Source organism: Astatotilapia calliptera, chromosome 23 (genome assembly GCF_964374335.1).
Source record: "Astatotilapia calliptera chromosome 23, fAstCal68.1, whole genome shotgun sequence".
Classification (NCBI taxonomy): domain Eukaryota; kingdom Metazoa; phylum Chordata; class Actinopteri; order Cichliformes; family Cichlidae; genus Astatotilapia; species Astatotilapia calliptera.
The window spans coordinates 14,376,330-14,395,194 of NC_137443.1; the positions used below are offsets into that span (position 1 = coordinate 14,376,330).

Consider the following 18,865-nt stretch of genomic DNA (forward strand, 5'->3'; position numbering starts at 1 on the left):
ATTAAAAGTGCATGTAAATATTTTATTTCATAACACTCACACATGTTCCCCGACTCCAATTAGCTGAAGAGCTCCTCACATGACGTGATGGGAGCCGAGTACACTCCTACATAACATCACCCCTAAGGTCACTTTGAGTTTTCCATTTTTATTATTTATATGAAATATTTCATGCATTTTACATGATCGGTTAAAGTGTCGATAAACACAGATGGCGCATGTTTAGCTCTGTGCATTCTTATTTGACCTGCAGAATAACTTTGTGCAAATGAAAGCCATCAGTTCATTTCTTCCAACAGTTGCACGGTTTCCCTCAGGTCCTCCACAACTGCATCCACATCTGCTTCAGTCGTCTCCCTGCCAACGCTCAGCCTCATAGCGTTAGCTGCCACCTCTGAGGGGACGCCACAGCTCAGAAGGATGTGGGAAGGTCTGATGGATATAAACAGGAGGAGAGCAGGAGGGGAGTGTTATCTAACAGCAAACAATACAGTGTGTGGACAAAAGCATAACAGCTTAAAAGAGGGACTCTTTTACCTGTTTCCACTGTCTGAGTGGCAGGCGGCGCCGACGCTGGCTAGCAGCCTCCTGCAGTTTGACAATACTCTCCAGCCTAAAGCACGAGGGGGAGAGATTAATCATTCAAAGCCTTTGTAGTTTACAAATAGCCTCGTGCAGGTCATGACCTGCCTCTGACAAACATTGGTGTAGGGTTAGAGGACACTGTTGGGACCAGCAAGCCAAAACAGACATAGGACAGAGAAGAGTCATGACATCACCTTGTAATCTTGGGCCCAGGATGGACACGTTACATGTGTTAGGGAGGATATCAGAGCCGAGGAAATGGCTGTTGAAGCGGATCCGGCCTGCAAACACGGCCTTTGGAAGAATGAAAGAAACGCAAAGGAGTACATTTTACAGAGAAGGAGGAGAAAGACCGTCAAAACCACAATTTCAAGACTACTCATCACAATGCAAACAAACAAAACTAAGGTGCACATCAGACTCAAGCTCACCTGCAGTCGTTCTTCTAAGTAAAGTTTAATTCTTTGCATATGACTCTCATAATCTGACAGATTAGAGGTCACCAGCTCTGCAGCCTAATAGACACACAAATAATAAATAGGTAGCTTTAAAAGAGGCACACTGTTACAGCTATTTAATTACCAAGCACTTTATTAGAAACACCTCCACACCTGCTTACTATTCAATAAAGCAAAAAAGGACAATCACTTGGCAGCAGGCCACATAAGCATATGGGCATATGTGACCCATATGCCAAAAAGACTGCAAGGGTCTGACTTCGATTCCACCCCAAAGCGTTTCCTGCATGTTGTTCCCCCTAGTTTTCTGTCTGGCAAAAAAAGCCAAAAATGTTCACATAGAATGTAAAAATGGTGTTCAGGCAAACACAGGAGGTTTCTCAGGCAGTCTTCTGTCTGCCAATATAAAGAATATAAAACAATATAAAGTGTAAAATAACATGAATTCATGAACCAATCTGCCTTTTGGTTTAGTTCAGGTGGACTAATAGCAGTAGGGGAAGTCTTCTTCTTTCTGGCACACCGTTGACCTCTTACTAGCGATAAATCATGGTCTGAGTGTCGATTCTAGAGGTTACAGCTCCAGAAACCTTTAATAAACACCTGCTTCAGGGTGGCGCAGTGGTTAAAACTGTCATTTTGGAGGAACAGGGCTCCAGATTTGAATCTCCTGGTCTCTCTCTGTGTAATCCTCATGTTCATGGATTTTAGGGTCCTCTCTGGGTAATCCAGCTTCCTCCTACAGTCCAAAAACATTGGATTCAGTGTGTACCTAGGGATGGGTATCGTTCATAACACCCATCCTCTAGTGTCTACCCAACACCTCTATTTCTTACTCTCTCTTTGTCTGTTTTATGGTCACTGCATCGTTGTGGTTTCGGCTCCCGCCTCAGCTGGCACATCAGTTCAAAATCATCCTCCGATTCCTCACCAACTTGTTCCATCTACTTGTTTGGTAATATGGCTCTGTCCCTATAGTCCCCTTGTTTATAGTTACTTTTTGAAGTGTGATTTAACACTAGCCTTAGTCTGCTTTGGCTTTGTTTGTCTGTTCACACCCTTTTACTAACCAAATCAGTTGTCAATTAAATGTATTTTAAAAAACAAACACATGTGCATTTGTTTTCTTCAACAGATATTTTTTTTGCTTTGTAAGTGACGATCTGACCACTGCTGTGGAAACAATGGCGATTTAGTTTTCATCAGTAAACTAGGGAAGTAAAGTCACTGTTTCAGCAATACTTGCTGGGTTTGTCCAAGTGTTGGCTCTAAGCTGGACCAGTTCAGACCTCCCCATGACCACAGTTGGATAAGTGGCTATGTTTCCAACTTTATTTGGACCCCCTGACACTCAGAGCTGAGACAAAGAGAACCTCTATGGTGTTTCTAATTAAATGATTGGTGAGTATACTTGTAGTACAATATTTATATTATGCAACTCAAGTATTTGTAGCAATAATAAGTGTTTTGCTTTGCCCATGATTATAATGCTAACACAACAGATTCTGTGGTAAACAATGTATCAATAAACATTCACCCACAATAAATCACTGTATTTGAAAGCTTTTTAAATGCTGGAAAGTGTCACATTATTTATATTTAGAGCATTACTGATTAATCTTCCATCTCCACCACAAGCAATAACCATTTTTAGTCATCGAACTTTGACTGCTTTTAACCATAGTAATTAATGCAGACATTCAGTACAACAAACTAAAATAATATCATGTGTTTGTTCATGTTATTTGTCCACTGCAGTTCTATTGTAAAGAAACTGTGGTACCACTTAATAGTGCTGTATGTATAAAGCATTTATAACATGCAACTAATGAAATACAAGGTTTCATACATCAGTTTAAACCATTATTGGCCAGAAAATGTCATGTGGATATGTCCTTCACTTATGAATTTTGATTAAACAAAAAATGCTGGAAAAATTATTTTAAACAATCCCTTTGTACTTTGAGGGCCTCTAACTGAGAAAATATTGAGAAAATAAATGGTTTATGCTTCAAGAGAAACATTAGAAAAGTCCTAGAAATCATTCCAGTACTGTACATTTAGTGAAGGAAATGCACCTTTCCAAGACCGGCAATCATCGGTGTGTTTTCTGTGCTGTAATAATAACAAAGACAGAAAGGAGACACTTATAAATTAGAACTGCACTTATTTCATTAATACCAGTGTTTCATTCTTATTCAGTATTTTACAGTAAAGATCATCACCCTGGTCTAAAGTTCCTCTCCTGTCCTCCACCAAAAAGCATCGGATACAATGGAGTTTTGGTCCCAGGGCCGTTCACGTACAAAGCACCAATGCGAGGGGCATAGAACTAGAAACACAACAAAACCTCTCAATAACATTTTAGTCTTGCTATAAAAAGCTCTTAAGATGTCCCACACAGCAGATCCTGACCTTGTGTCCCACTATGGTGAGGTAATCCACTCCCAGATCACTGACATCAACTCGGATTTTCCCCAAGGCCTGAGCAGCATCTGTGTGGAGCAGGATCCTGAGGCGCTCACGCTGCTTGTTCAGAGACTTTATTCTTTGGCAGATCTCCTGAAGCGGCTGACAACAAGAAGGTGGTTCAGCATTCAGCTGTAAACAGAGCTGCATAGACTCATAGACACATTGCAATTATAAGTAATGATTTAATAAGAAAATAAGCTCCTTTAAAGCTAGACACTATCCTACGTGTTAATCGTCTAATTTAAGAACCCAAAAATGGTTTCTCTAACATTAGTATGGCAGGGATAGGCTCCAGCCCGTCCACGACCCTGAACTGGGTAAGTGGAAAAAAATTGATGAATGGATAGATTAGTACTAGCAGAAACTCGGCTGATTTTCTAGCCTCTCTCTCATCTTACCATAATGACTCCCGTCTCATTGTTGGCCAGCATAACAGAGATGAGACAAGTGTTGGGGCGCACAGCGGCAATGATATCCTCCACCTCGACCCGGGCTGTCACCTTAGAGACGGGCACAAAAGTCACGTCTATGGAAAAAAACAAAAAACAAAGAGAGTAATTAAAGGCAAGGAGCCTACATTAGGTTATGCAAATCTTGATTTGTTTAAAGGTACTTTTTGTAATTGCCCTCCACAGAATTAAACCAAAACTTTCACCACCAGGAGGCAGTGCTTTAACAGTTTATATGCTGAATCCACTTTTTCTTTGACAACATTTAACATGAACCATGACTGGAAGAGTATCAAGGATCCGGCACTATTTAAAAATGGAAATCAGTACTTTTCAAGACCTTTTCAGAAACTCAATAATTAATAATTAAAATGTAAAAAAGCGGAATTAAATGAAAGTTTTCCATTGGGTTAGCACTCTTACGTGTTGGCACATAGAAGGTACTACATCTTCATTAAAAAAAAGATTATGACATTAATGTTATTGGCAGCAAATGGGATATAAAATAATTTAAGACCTTTAATTGTCTTGATATTTATTTTAGACATTTTGATTGCCCACAGAAAATCTGAAGCATGTTATTGACAGATTTCTCTTTAAAGTAAAATAAAGAAAAGCATAGACTGTCCTTTGTAATACAGGAAATATTTCTTTATTAATCTTTTATTTTAATAAAAGCTACACAGAGTGGCTTCCTACCTGCTTTTCCTTCCTTTTCAAGGTGCTGAGCAACTAGTTTGACTGAGTCATGCTCCACATTAGAAGTAATGATGTGAGGAAGGCCCGTGCATCCATTCTGGTGTCCTGCACCTTGTTCTGCAGCCCTGCAGTGCTTCCTGAAGTGCTCTACAGCGGTGTGCAACACCAGGTTATTGGCCTGAAAAAAAAAATCTTTACTGTAAATGACCAGTTTGTAATGTCCCAGGATCATAAATTACTCATATAACTTATTTGCGTCAAAAAAGAGCCCTGCCCACCTCAGTTCCGCCTGAGGTAAAAATGATGTCCTCTGCTTTCCCTCCAACCATTCTTGCCACATTTTCTCTGGACTGATTGATGATAGCCTTAGCTTTAGCACCTGAAAATATAAATGATTGAAACATTTAGATGTAGCATTCTCTTTTGACAGTGAAACTCACTTAGAACAGTAAAAACTTCACATTCAGCACTCAGAGAAAGCCACAAGTTTAATCCACACAAGCTGCTGTGATTGTATTCCCTCCTCCAGTTACACAACATACATTTAACAGTTTCTATTGTATTTATTTGGTAGAGTGACCTTGTCATATTTCACACAGGAATACAGAGTTAGAGCAGTAATGTCCAATTCTTGTCACTAGGCTGGGATTTGCACATACAATATGGAATTTTAAAAAAAATTCTCACAAAACTTTATTCAATACACATGGAAAAATAATAACAATAATTTTAAACCTGTTAGTTTTGACACAGCTTCAAGCCTTCCTCACCTGCTATATAGTTGCTACTTGGGTTTCCCCAGGCATCCTGGAGGGCTTCAGAAATGGCCTGAATCACCTCTGGTTCTGGAGGGGTAGTAGCATTGTAATCCATGTAGATCCTGAAATATACAAAATATTCTCATCACACTTTGTGCATTGTCCTATGGGAAGTATATGCGTCATAACATATTAATAAACGATCTACTAACAAGATCAACTCATAAAAAAGTGAAATTTCGATTACTTAAATTGCAATCAATTACTTTGGTTTCTGACCATTCTTAAAATAAGAAAAATATTTAAAGAAAATACACAAATTTTCTAAAACCTACCTATAACCTCAGTAACTATGATAAATCAATATTAATTCAGCAGTCCTAAGTTACAGCATCACAGCTGCTGTACAAGTAACTTGATATATATCAACATTATTTTCTTACCTGTCTAGATTCATCTCAGAAAAGTGATGAAAATTACGTTCACTGAAGGTCGGACCCTGTACCAGCGGGACATCATCAAGCTTTTTGGCCATAATACCCTTGGAGAGGAAAGGACATTTATTTCATTTATCTGGATGTCTGAATAGATAAATTAGATTATAACTAGATTATAACTAGCATCAGTCTGTCTGCAAATAAGATGACATTCACTGACGGCAGATGCTGATACTTTGTGTGTGTGTCATTTTATTTACTTTATTCTGATATCTGGGATCCAGTTTTTTGTTCAGTCACACATCAAAATGTGACTGAATGAGTTTAGACCCTTACCCTGAATCCGCCCACCAAAAGTGTAAAAATTGCAGTCACTACAAAATATTTTGGTGGTGATTAGCATTAGTCTATAAAACTGGATTATAAATAAAGACTAAAGTATTTATCTATTTCAGTAAGTTGTTTTAATTATACAAAGATTTACACATTATTGTTATTTTGCATAAAATACAAGATTTTGTTCCTCTGGCTGCGATCTGCAATCTGTAGAGACAGACTGACAGGATATGGAAAACAGAGACGTGTTGTTGAATATGCAACTTTTGTTTATTTCACAGTTCATCTGCTTCTTTGCTTTTTAATGGATTTAAATGGATTTCTCATCAAAGAGATGCTGTTTATTTCTAAAGTGACAGCTGCACATTAAAAAGGAAACTGAAACGTAGTTATTGGATATTCTCTGTGATAAACAGCTTAAATGACTGCCTACCTTGTGTCCCATTCGCTGCATTTCCAGCAGTGTAAAACTTATCTAAAACCTTTTCATGGATTTTCTGCATCACAAACTGAATGCTTGCCAATTCTAGTGACTGTGCCACGCACACGGTTTGGATTGCTTCATCACGCAGTGTTAGTCACGTACAGCTTCACAAATTTATGAAATGCGCACTTATTAGCAGATCCTCTATAGTGCTATAAGTTCAGTGAACACACAGTCTTAAAAAAGATTTTTTTAATGGTCATAGTTGTCCAGTGTCTTGTCAGTAGTCAGCAAACGTAACATCCAGCTGATAGCGCCCTGTTCACAACACTGTTCTAGTCAACCAGCACACAGAAAACGTATTAAAAGAACCACAGATATCTTTAGGGACACTGTCAGTCAGCTCGAGCTCTTCATTATCCAGCTAGCGCTAACTTTCTGTGACAGCTCTCACTTTAGCCTGCAGCTAGCTAATTTTTAGCTAACTTAGTTTCGCTATAACATCGTACTTAACTGTGATTCCGCCTTTAAGCTTAAATTGATAAAGGAACTGAATCCTCCAGGGACAGCCAAAGCTTTGTATCTGACCTTGTAAGCTGATGTGAAGATTTCCTAAATGGATTTACAACTATACGGGTCAATCATCAGCCAGCTAGCATGTTTCTGTCACGTCCCAGACGGGGTTGCCAGATTTGTTAAAGGAAACCCCACAGTTTAATATCTCGAAGAAAACGCACAAGAAATATTAATTTATTATGTAGAAGAATTGAGCGTTACTGTCATGTTCTTCAGTATTTTATTCTTTATTTTGTAAATATAATTAATTACTAAAAAGCAAAAATTATTCAGAGATTTGTCACCTCACAACTTGGGGAAGACTCAGAAGGGTTAGTTTTATTTTCGTTTGAAGTCCGGCAGGTACCATGTTGAAAAAAGAATAATAATTCATTAACTTAAATCCAGAAGATGGAGACTTATGTTAACAGTAAGTAAGTAAAATAAGAAGAGAATTATTTTAGAAACAGCTCCTAAAAAACGTTGACACACAGACATGGCAACACTGGCGTCTGCTGCTTAGCAACAGCCAGGGAGCTGAAAGTGCCAGGAGTATTTTATTTCTCTGATCGTAGTTGTTCTGCGATTAATTCATTCTTAATAGTCTGTATTCATTTGGGACTTTTAATTTATAATTATCCATAATTTGTCTGTAATTTTTTTTTAGCGTGGCTGAGGACTACATATCTCTAAATACAACTTTTCATGAGCTCAAAAAAACAGACAGTGTACCTTTATTTAACTGCTTTATTTAACTTTATTTAACTCCAACATAAAAAGGCTGATTCAGTAAAAAAAAAAAGTTGTTTCTTTTTACAGTTAAAAGTTACTTTAGAAAACAAACATTTTAAGATATTTTGTTCGCTTTGGAAGCTGTTGTGGAAATCTCCCAACGATTTCAGTTCAGGATTCTTTGTCTCCGTCTTGTCCCTGAGCCTGGCCAGTAATGGATTCTCGGGTCCGATATAAACTTTAAGAAACATTTTTAAATATAGATATGAACTAATTTTCTTTATATGAATTATACTTTATTACAACTACATATGGAGGAAATGATGGGGTCATTCTCAGAAATGTTTTTCACAAATGACGTGAACTGTATATAAAAGATTGATGCAGGTTCCCTAATAATGAAGCTATGGAAGAGGATTAGGGCCACTGGAAAGAAAAACTGAGAAAAAAGTCTGAATTCTGAGATTAAAGTCAGAATTCTGACTTTTTTCCCCTCAGAATTTTTTCCCCCCCAACGGCCCTAATCCTCCTCCGTATGAAGCTGCTGAAATGTTTTAACCCACATTTTATGTTCAAAGATTTTCAGTCATATAGAAGTGTGTGAAAAACCGCCTTGGCTACTTAACCTGTGAACTCAGTAAATGCTTTCCTGATGACTTTATGGGCTCACAGCTCACAAACTGCAGGCCTCAATTTTTTCCAGTGTAATGCACGAAAGGTATGTGTGATTTGTACTCTGCTGAGTACTATTAAAACATACAACACCAACATACAGTTCTCACCTTCATAATTCTAACACTAATACAGCTGGCTTGGGCTTAGAGTCACTTCAAGATAAGGACTGACATGTGACACATTTCTATGCTGAGCATAGTTACCTGTTAAATAGCTGATAAGCCAAGCAATGCAGAAGGAGGAACCGTTAGCTGTAACTGATGTCATGACAGACTAAAGTGATGCATCTATGTCTTAGTTGCAAAGTCTGCCAGATGGACTTTGATGGCAGAGCTCTTTGGGTACGTTAAAGTCTGATTTGGGGTTTTTGAGTTTGGGTCTTCCGGATAAACATTATCAACATCATAACAATATCTGTGATTGCCCAACTGACAAGCCAAAATCAAAAGTTGTATTGTCTTTAACAAAAAAAGAGAGAAGTCATTTTTGTGTTGCATATTTTCCATGTTTATTTCATATATGACAATGTGTTTAGTGTACACAAACAGCTGACGCTAAAACTCCAACACTCAGAGACATCGACTGAACTACGGCCCATTTGTAAATGGGTGCAACTTTATAATACAGTGTTCACAGCAATCATGTTTATATACAATGCAAAAAAATATCTGAAGAGAAAGAAAAGTAATGGTGTGAAAAAGATATGGAAGCACAAAAATGGAAATGATGTTCCTTGAAAAGGGGAGGGTTTAGAAAAAGTAGATTAAGTGAAGGCTGCCAAGAGCATGACGGTGATACTGAAAACTCGACAGTAAGGTAACCTACAGCATTACTCTGTACATGATGCCCAGCTGGGACACAGTGAACCACCACCCTCCCATACATTAGTGGACAGACTGTTTCAGCTATGTCCCACAGCCTCCAAAAGGTTCCCTGATATTGACCTACGTACAATCAATAAGGAACCGGAATGTGAAGACAATTCAAAACGATTATTTCAGCAGAGTAAGTATTTTCAAAGATCAGTTTACATTCAGTGTTACATTTTTGTGACTGCAACAACAAAACTTTGGTTGGCTCAAATGTGATGTACATTAGAAGGCCCAATAAAAACATGAGGAAAAAAGTCACCATGGAGACCAGACTGGAGCAAACCCGGGGACACGCATTCTTTTTTCTGACCACGTTGAATTTTAGGAAATGAGATGCGACAAAAACATGTTTGAGATATGGTGGCCTGAAGTACACTTTAATCTGTTTGTTACAAAAAAATATTCTGGTTGTTTGATTTGTCTCAACTGTCGATGAACTGATGATTTCCATAGCACACAGAATACTTTAAAACCTCTGGAAAGATACTTCTTATTAGACGTTAATGAAGGTATTACATCAGCAGCCAAACTAAGAACATACTGAACTGGAGTTATGTTTAATTTTACTCTCACTTACTCTCAAATGACATGTCATGCTCTCACTGAGCATGCTCTCTAGGCTGGATGACCTGAGGCACGCTCATCAGTCCAACTTCTCACAACAGCTCACACGCTTTATCTGTTGAGGGTTTTTAAACGAGAGGCATGGTTGCATTTTCATCAAAAATTTGCCAACAGGACTAAAACTGTGTAAAAGGAGCCCCGACTATTTAACTTGTGGGCCTTAATATGCTTTAAATAGCCAACATTCAACAAAACTGTTGCAAGTACTATTAGTATGCAATGCATTCTGGGTCAGTGACGTAAACTAAATGCTCTTTTTAACAACCTGAAGTATACAAACCATAAACAGTATCCCTGCTACTTTTGATTGTAATTTCCAGCAGTAAGGAAACAAGAGACATGATCATTAATCTCCTGCTGCTGAGAAAAGGAGAAAGAACCTGTGGCTGCATTCTCAGCACTAATGCATTTAATGCATTTAGTCACTAAAAAAGCTGACAAATACTGCTGGAAATGATCATTGAAACTAAATGCTGTTCCAGCAATCTTTTTATAGGTGTCCAAATGTTTTTGGGTAGTGATTCAAAATAGCTTGAAGAAACCTGAAAAATGGGAAACAATAGCTGCTGCTGACAGTAAACCCTCTGCTCTGAAAGCAAACCAAAGATCACGACTCTGTTTACAGAAAAGGTGAAAATCTGACCATTCAATCAGCTCAGCAGTTTGTACGTGTTCAGTGTTTCTAACCAAGGTAGCATTTGAGTTCAAATCTTTATTACTAACACATCTACAGTGGATTTATTGGCATCCCTTTTAAGTTTTAAGTGATTTTAATGTTAATATAATAAACTATACATGTGGTCATAGTCAGGGTTCCTTTTAATATGGCCATTTGTATGAGTGAAAATCCTGAAATATGTTTCTCTGAGTATGCTTTGTGTTATGGAAATTCCACACTTTATGATATCATAAATGAAACCTTCTGCTTGGACTTGAAATGACGATGATGATGATGGAAGGCAGGAAAGTGATGATATGACCTGCAGACACTCCCAGAACAGTATTTTAGCAGCATGAAGGATGTAGTTTCAAAGCAACCGGTGCAGAGGCATACTGTAGTGTGCAGTATGCCTGAAAAGAGAGGCACTACATTCAATCAATATACATATCATTCAGGAAAAAAACAGCTTCATATTCTGTACTGTGAAGAAGATTTCATCTTTTTCTTTTGATTGAATAAGGTAGCTTTGTGCAGCAGAGGATGAACTGGCCACCTACTTATATCATCTACCTAATTACTGGGCATTTTAAATGCACGTTAGCTGGGTCTAAGGTGTGACTATGCTAATCGCTTATCAGATTGCATTTATTCAAGTAATTTTCAGCATAAAGAAGCTGTGAGTTATTAAATTGTTTCAGTAATATTCATTACGAGGGGAAAAGGTTGTATCATTTAAACATTTAAAGAACTCATTAAAAAGTGCAGTGTGCAGAAATTGCACTGTACTACTACTTTAGAAATATAAATGCTTTTTTTTTTTTAAATAAATACACGCAGAAATAAATAATAAAACTGTTAAATATCTAAATATATCACATTTTAAAACAAATAAAATACAGGTAGAGATTAAAATGGGAGAATTAATGTCATGACATCTGATTACTTCTTGTGGGAATGCAGGTAACCTCAGTGCTCCTACGAGTGGCTAAAAACAACATGAATTTACTACAGCGACATAAAGTTTATGATGAGATGCCATTCCCGTGCCAGGCTGTGTGTGCTAAGGTTTCTAGAAGTTTTAGGAAGAGGAAGCAGCTTACTGGATATCAGGATTTATGGACCAGAAAGAAGAGAGAAATATTCCTAAGAGAGAGACACGTGACTGTCCCTTCGTATTTTTTAGCTGCATGTTGTATGCAAATCAGTTTAGACCTTTATATATAGCTGTAGAAGAGTTTTTCTATTTACTGATGCAAATGTAGCAATGTGATCCTTGCAGCTTTAGGAAAACATGCCTGTCACTGCTTTTTTTTTTTTTTTTTTTTTAAGAACTGATGTATAAGGCTTGATGTGTCACCGACAACAACTACAGTACATTACCATACGCATGTAATCTGAGATAAGAAACTGTTGCTACTCCCTCCATTTTCTTCTCTCGTCCAGTTATGAACAAACTCCAGTACAGTACAGTGACAGGTTTTTGAAGAGGTTCTTCAGACTAAGAGACTCACATTGCAGAATAGGCCTGACAGGAAATGGGTGCTTTAGGTGCTGAGGACACTAGTGATAAACAGAGAACGTACGGGGGAGAGAGATGGTTGTTGGTGACTGTAGCGGTGGAGACGGGGCTCAGCAGGAGAAACGGGATAGAGACAAGGATCTATGTACATCATAGTCTTTGAGTTGCTCTCATGACATTTTTTAAAATGTCTTGTTTCACATCCTCATCTGTCCGGCTCGTCTTCTTGACAACTTTGACCTGAGAGATAGATGAGAAAATGTCCATTAAAAATAGATTTTGTTTGCAGTTAGAATTTTTTTTTCCACCTTGAGATTTTTTTTAACTTACCTGATAGTTCCAGCAAGGAGCGGGTTAAAAGCATACAGCCAGTCATGCATGTCTTTGTCATTTGTGGCTTGAAGCAATATTCCACGATGTTCTGTGCACACAGCAAATGTGTTTGGGGTCTGTGGAAAGAGCCACGAAAGCTTAATGCAGCAAGCTTAATGCAACGTTTTGAATGATTCTCACTCAACTTTCTACTTTCTACTCTACCTGCTTCCTTAACTTGCTATTTTTATTAAATTGAAAGTGCGCACCTTAACTTTCACTTACTGTGCGATGTGTGTAACTTAAACCTGTTGGGTTGATCTGACTTAAAGTGAAGTTCATTAAAAAAATAACTTAATAAAACTGTTGATGGAGGAGTCTGGTTCACCAACCTTTAACATTGCCTGCTGGTCCTCGCTGTACTCCACCTGGGCAGAGGAGAGGTTGAGAATAGCTCGCTCCACTGCGTCTCTTTCCGTGTTGTAGATGTAGACGTACGGCCGCCGCACGACAACATAGCGCTTCACCCATCCATTGGTGAGCGGCTCCAGGAAATGCAAGTAACCCTTCTTCGACACGATGGGACTGAAAGATAAAGATGATATAATAGCATGTTTGGGTCTGAAGTAAAGCTCAAATAATAAAATGTTCTGAAATGACTTCTTCCTCCTCACCTGACTCGAATCTCCTGGATATCTGGGACAAACTTCCGGGTCTGAGGTTTAGTTTCAGAGGCTCCGTTGATGGACTTCTTGGCCTCTGCGTCCTGCTGTGCATCAGGACCGGAGCTAACCACACGAGAGCGAGGGACAGGGGGTCTGCAGTAAAAATAGAGAATATCTGAGCTCTAGCAACAAAGGAGCTCTCTGTGCCTTACAAGACCCAAATACTGTTAATACCAGAGAATTTCAAAATAATAGACCTATTTGCTGATTCTGTTCCTGATGATAAGCACATGAAACATGTCAAACACCTTAAAAGAGAGAGAGTTCAACTCTGTCAGCTCTATATCTCTGTCTTATTACATGCGGGTCTGGTATAAAAGCGGAAACCTTAAGGTCAAGAGTTTCTGGAACTACGACTTTATTTATTCATTTTAAATATATTTTTTTGTTTTTTCAGCAGGAGATGTTAATACTTATTTTAGATGTCTTTGAGGAACATCTTGAGAGCACCCTGGAAGTGAACTGCAGCCAATGTCAACACTCTGCTCTGATAATTACGAACAACAACCATGTCAATCTGAGCACTGACCTGAGTCCAGCATTGCTGTAGCAGCCCTCAACAAGTGAAGGGCATGTAGAGGAGGGGGTGATTGTGTTAAGAGCAGAGATTGAAGTGGACTCTCTTAACGTTGTGATGGACATCTCAGAGATCTGTAATGAACACAGTCACACGGATCCACAGCGGAGCAAATGTGAGGACTCAGTCGACAAAAACAGAAATCTGATTTTCTGTGTGTGTGTGTGTTTAAACCCCTAAAGCCTGACCTTGCTTTCACTGGCGCTCACACACACATGGCTGTATTCTCTGTTGAAGGAGTGAGTGAGCAGCCGCAAACACTGTACGGAAAAAGGAGAGAGAGCTTAAAATGTCGGGTTATATAACAAAATCACGTGTGACATGATAAGCACTACATTTCTGCTTGACAGGAACGTTTATATGAACAGAACCCATTACAATAAAGTCAAACCTGAAATAAATTATTGACAGGGTAAAGACGGCTGACCTTAGCAGCGAGCTCCCTCTGCCTCTCAGTGGTGATTTCGTTGCAGCTGACCTCGGGGTCCATCTCAGTGGGCTGAGGAGACTCATTCAGCTCATCGGTGACACAGGATTGAAGGGTCTCCTGGCCCATGAGCAGCGTGGACTCTAGTTTCTCCCTCAGAAGGAGGTAATGTTTGGTTTTTTCCACCTAGCAGAAAAACATCAGTCACTAACAGCAAACAATGCCCCCTGCCTGAAGAGGTAATTAGGAAGGAAAGCTGTTTATTTGATAAATTCCAGTCTGGTTTCCATCAGAAGCACGGAGCAGAGCCGGCTCTCTGTGGCACTTCTAATATCATACATTAGAAAACTGAATGGGGCAATATAAACCCTAGGACTCAGCTGGCTTTATTCATATTTTTCTGATGGCAAATTCTTCTTATCCATTGATTAGAAAGCTGGGGTGCTGCTCACAAGTGGAAGCAGAAGAATGACAAATGTATTGGTGAATAATCTGGAGTGAGGTAAGAGTGGCAATGGTCCATTTTACTAAGGGCAAATCTGAGCACGGAGTCGGAACTGTCAGTTTATTGGATGATTCCCATTTTCACACATGGCCATGAGCTGTGGGTAGTGACAGAAAGTGGTGGAAATGAGCTTCTTCTGGGTGAAAGTGGGTGAAAGGAGCCAGACGAGGTAGTTCTTTGAGGGTCTTCCGGCGTGTCTAACCAGGAGGAGACCCAGGAGATAAGGGAGACGTTATGTCTCTCACTTGCCCTAGGAAAACCTCAATATCCCCTCACTGACACGTAACCAGCATTAATTAGTGACAGCATTTTTTGTCAAGGAAAATGTACAATTTGAATGACATTCATCTCAGTTACTCTTTGAAGGCTCAATTAAGCAACAACTTGTCTCTCTAAACTTGTCTCTGGCAGTGGATGAACTGCAAAGCTGCACCAAAGCCCAGTATAGAATTCACGAGGCTTAACTCAACCGGAGCGAAAGAACAGAGACAGTAAAAATTAAACAAATCTTACATCTTGGAGGAGGCTGAGTTTCTCCAGCTCCCACTGGTGGTCCAGAATGAGGCTGTCACTACGTGGCCTCCATCCAGCCAGGTTCTCTTCCCCACGGACGTAGGCCACGGAGGTGTCCAGCACCCGCCTGCGTCTCCTTTGCATTCCTGGTGAGGGATGGGTGCAATGTTAGAAGTTCAGGACGACTGAGCTAAATGCAAAACTGTACCATTTTTTTTTCTTGCCTCTTACCAGGGCTTCCTGCATCTGCCTGGTGACACAGGCTGACCTCATAAACTCCAGTTACACGGTTTCTAAAAAAACAGGAGTGAGAGGGCATTTAACATTTTATAGAACATCATCAGAGAGAACAAATTAGCTAAATGATGATTTTAAAGATTAAGATGCCTCACCCATCTGCAGCTCTTAGGCTACCAGTACCGAAAAGGTTACGGATTGATCGGGAAGCTGAGAGCTTTGTGTCCCTAGAGTAAAACACCATGCAGATATCTTTGGTAATAACTGCAGGCTGCGTGCAGTTCTCCATCTGCAATTCATAAAACAGGAGACATTTCCAACATTGTTCCTCTAGAGTAACTCACACGTCACCTCTGATCCTGTAAGAGCTATTTCTCCTTCTTATGAATGCAGGCAGTGTACAGTACCTCCAAGTAGGCTGAGAGGGTCATATAGATCTTCTCCCCGTATGGAGTGACTCGGTTTAGGAGCAGGGAGTTGTGCATTGAGCTATCCCAAGCAGCCTCAAACCGGAAGAAAGTTCTGAGGTGGTCCGATGAGACAAGAAGCCAAGAAACTGAATCAGCAGTCGAAACTCAAGTTCCTCTACTAAAACAACAGATTAGCTGCCAGAGCTTAACCCATGCTAAAGTTTACTCTGCAGATGTAAACATAAAAAACTGGATAAATCCCAAAAATTTCCAATAATAAACAATTTAAGCAGAAAAATGTGCCCTAATATCATGATTTATAAACAGAAGCAAATCAATTTACTGATCCACTTGTGCAATATATAAACATTTTAGTAAATATTTCTCTAGTTTTCAATAAAACAAAAGCTCTTATATGATCATTTTGCATGCAACAAACAGACTGAGTTATGTTTGCTTTGTATAAAACATCACAGAAAAGCAAAGAGAGCAGAGATGAATATTGGTACAGAAAGAAAGGCAATGGAGGGATGAGGCACGAGCAGGTAAACATGAGGGACAGGGCAGTGAAATACCTATGGTCAACTCCCAGGGAAATGCTGTGAGAAAGAGAAAATCAGCAAAAGAATAGACAGTGAGAGTCAGGAAGTATGTTGTGCTTGTGTGCTTGTGTGGCTGGGATGCTGTTTGCCTTTTTTTCACACTGATAACTCATCAAAGCTCATCAGATAGAGCGAGGAGGTTCTGTGAGGACGGCTGATTTACTGTACGTTAGAGAAGGTCAAATAACAGCACGGGACCATTCTTCAAGCACAACAATGCTGCTTTCTATTCCTCCGATGATTTACTCCATACACTAATGTACACAATTTTTCCTCGTGTCCCTCGAGGGGAAATAATCACACACTGAAGTCACTTATTATTCTGGCCAGTAGCCCGGTGCTGCCTTAAATCTAAAAAAGATAATCCAAGCAAGAACTGTAAAAGGAAACTAATGTTTCTGTAAGCCATGAAAAGAGGCCGTACGGACTCTTCATGAGGTTCAGATGTTGGGCCCACTGGCCTTGGACTGAGGTGACCTTGTGGGAAAGTGAACAGAGTGTCACTAAGAAGAAAGCAAACATCTATGCGTAGAGCTCGCGTGAATAAAGGAGAGGTGCCTTTTGTGTTGCCAGCAATTAGCAAGTTTATACAAATTCACACCTTCACACATGCACACTTTTTCCCCCAGTAGTAGGAACCTGTTCGCTTACACTACAACGAAGCAATTTCCTCCCTGCACCCCTCCAACATGTGCTTCTCTGCACTTTACTGCCTCCTAAAAAAGTGGGAGCCAGCACTGAAGTCATGCTCCTGGCATAACATGTGAGGAACCATTTGTTTCTGGTGTTTGGCAGAGTTCCGCTGAGGTACGAGTAGGATTTAAAAATATTCACAACATTGCAGCAATTTTGTGTAAAGTGCTACTGGTGAGGTAATGGTTCACTGGAATACATTTTAATAGCTGCACTGGAGTATCGTGCCAGAGCGCGTACTGTAAATGATGTGATCCATATTGCAGCACTTGAGAAATAGCGAGCGAACAGTGTTCCTGTTAATATTCTGTAGCTTTGATGGGAAACACTCTGACTCTTGGGATTAGAGGTGACTAACAAAATCATATCCATGGATTCAAAATATTCCTTCACTGTAAAGGCCAAAAAAATGAACATAAGAAACAGTGTTGAGAGACAAAAGCAGAAAATAACCTATTTTTAGCCTCTTTTAAATATCAGTTTGCCTTTGTAGAATTAGGCTATGTTTCTGTGATGGATTCCTACCACCCTCTACTGGTAACCAGTACAAATGCACCTTCTTCACAGTTTTACTTTACTGCCTTCTCAATGTAATCTGCAAATAAAGGAGCATTTGTAAACAAACAGGCTAAAGACAGAGTAAACATTCGTGTTCTAAAATCTGCCTCATCAGCTGAAGTGGAAACCGAGAGTTTGATACTGGCCCCACGACACCTCCAGCAGAGACACGGCCAAGGACAGTCCACGCGAAACAAAGCAGAGCCATGCAGATCCCGTCCGTCATCGGCCTGACAGAAGCTCAAACACACATCCAACACAGCCAGAGAAGCAAAGAGGCACAATTGAAATGCTGACAGCAATGACAGAGTCAGAGAGAAGGTAACAAAATCACAAAAGAGATGACAGGGTATGGAGGACGTTAGAAAGATGAGGCGTTCGTGTAACTTAAGAGCATGAAAACAGAGGCAAATAATATACCTAGGCATGTCCGAATCAAGAAACTGTCTGCAAAAGCAAAAAACAACATTCCGTTAGTGGACTGGAGGGAGAAAAATGTTAGCATCATATACTGTGATGTTAGTTTCTGACCACACTGGACTGCAGCTTGATCTGGCGCTTAGCCATTAAGCTTAAGTTTTGGCTACTGAGCCCATAACACGACAAACAATTAGGGTTAAAGAAAGGCTGATCCAGCAGAGGTTAGAGGTTAGTACAGTATGGAGCTCTCGGTTGCTTTACATTAAAACGCAGTAAACCCAAATCTGGACGATGCTGCTGCTGATGTTGTTAGATTTCTTGGCGATACGGAAAGCAAGAGAGATTAAGCAATGAGAAAAAAAAAGCAGGGTCAGGATGCGCTATAATTTTCAGGACTTTTTATGTGAATAATTACAATATCATCATTCATATTTCTTATATTGTAAATATACTCACGGAGGTCTACTACTACATAAGAGTTACTACCATAAGATTTATACAAGGACGAGAGTTAAGTAATTTTAGATATTAATAAAGAAGCAAAAAAAGAGTTAATAACATCTTTTATGGCAGCAATTACTTGATTTATTAACCGAATGGTCCATCTACAAATCAATTGCTGTTTAATCC

The 18,865-nt window shown here is 39.4% G+C and overlaps 2 protein-coding genes across 25 annotated transcripts in view; both read right to left on the reverse strand.

Annotated features, from left to right (window-relative positions):
* Positions 1-132: 132 nt before the first annotated feature.
* scly (selenocysteine lyase) lies at positions 133-7,319 on the reverse strand. 6 transcript variants are annotated; one of them, XM_026159071.2, is made up of 13 exons: positions 7,207-7,319; positions 5,865-5,962; positions 5,434-5,543; positions 4,942-5,042; positions 4,664-4,841; positions 3,914-4,041; positions 3,459-3,614; positions 3,269-3,375; positions 3,122-3,158; positions 1,017-1,100; positions 780-879; positions 538-613; positions 133-432 (listed from the first exon to the last, which is right to left on the reverse strand). In XM_026159071.2, exons 2-13 carry the CDS (start codon positions 5,954-5,956, stop codon positions 279-281), a joined length of 1,323 nt encoding a protein of 440 aa, XP_026014856.2. In that variant the 5' UTR covers positions 5,957-5,962; positions 7,207-7,319; the 3' UTR covers positions 133-278. The 6 variants fall into 6 exon arrangements, with proteins under 6 accessions (XP_026014856.2, XP_026014857.2, XP_026014858.2 ...); XM_026159072.2 differs by having other exon boundaries at positions 7,133-7,301; XM_026159073.2 differs by having other exon boundaries at positions 7,128-7,288.
* Positions 7,320-11,858: 4,539 nt separating this feature from the next.
* Positions 11,859-18,865, reverse strand: part of kif1aa (kinesin family member 1Aa) — a 48,568-nt gene continuing 41,561 nt past the window's right edge. For 10 of the 19 annotated variants that reach the window (XM_080297340.1, XM_080297335.1, XM_080297332.1 and 7 more), the window contains 12 exons: positions 18,236-18,262; positions 15,960-16,074; positions 15,708-15,841; positions 15,547-15,608; positions 15,316-15,461; positions 14,298-14,483; positions 14,059-14,130; positions 13,823-13,944; positions 13,243-13,386; positions 12,961-13,153; positions 12,587-12,705; positions 11,859-12,496 (listed from right to left, as the gene is read on the reverse strand). In XM_080297340.1, coding sequence (XP_080153466.1) covers positions 12,454-12,496; positions 12,587-12,705; positions 12,961-13,153; positions 13,243-13,386; positions 13,823-13,944; positions 14,059-14,130; positions 14,298-14,483; positions 15,316-15,461; positions 15,547-15,608; positions 15,708-15,841; positions 15,960-16,074; positions 18,236-18,262 — 1,363 coding nt within the window. In that variant the 3' untranslated portion in view covers positions 11,859-12,453. Of the gene's footprint in view, positions 12,497-12,586; positions 12,706-12,960; positions 13,154-13,242; positions 13,387-13,822; positions 13,945-14,058; positions 14,131-14,297; positions 14,484-15,315; positions 15,462-15,546; positions 15,609-15,707; positions 15,842-15,959; positions 16,075-16,537; positions 16,562-18,235; positions 18,263-18,865 lie in introns of all 19 variants that reach the window. The other 9 variants (XM_026157861.2, XM_080297336.1, XM_080297339.1 and 6 more) reach the window with 2 other exon arrangements.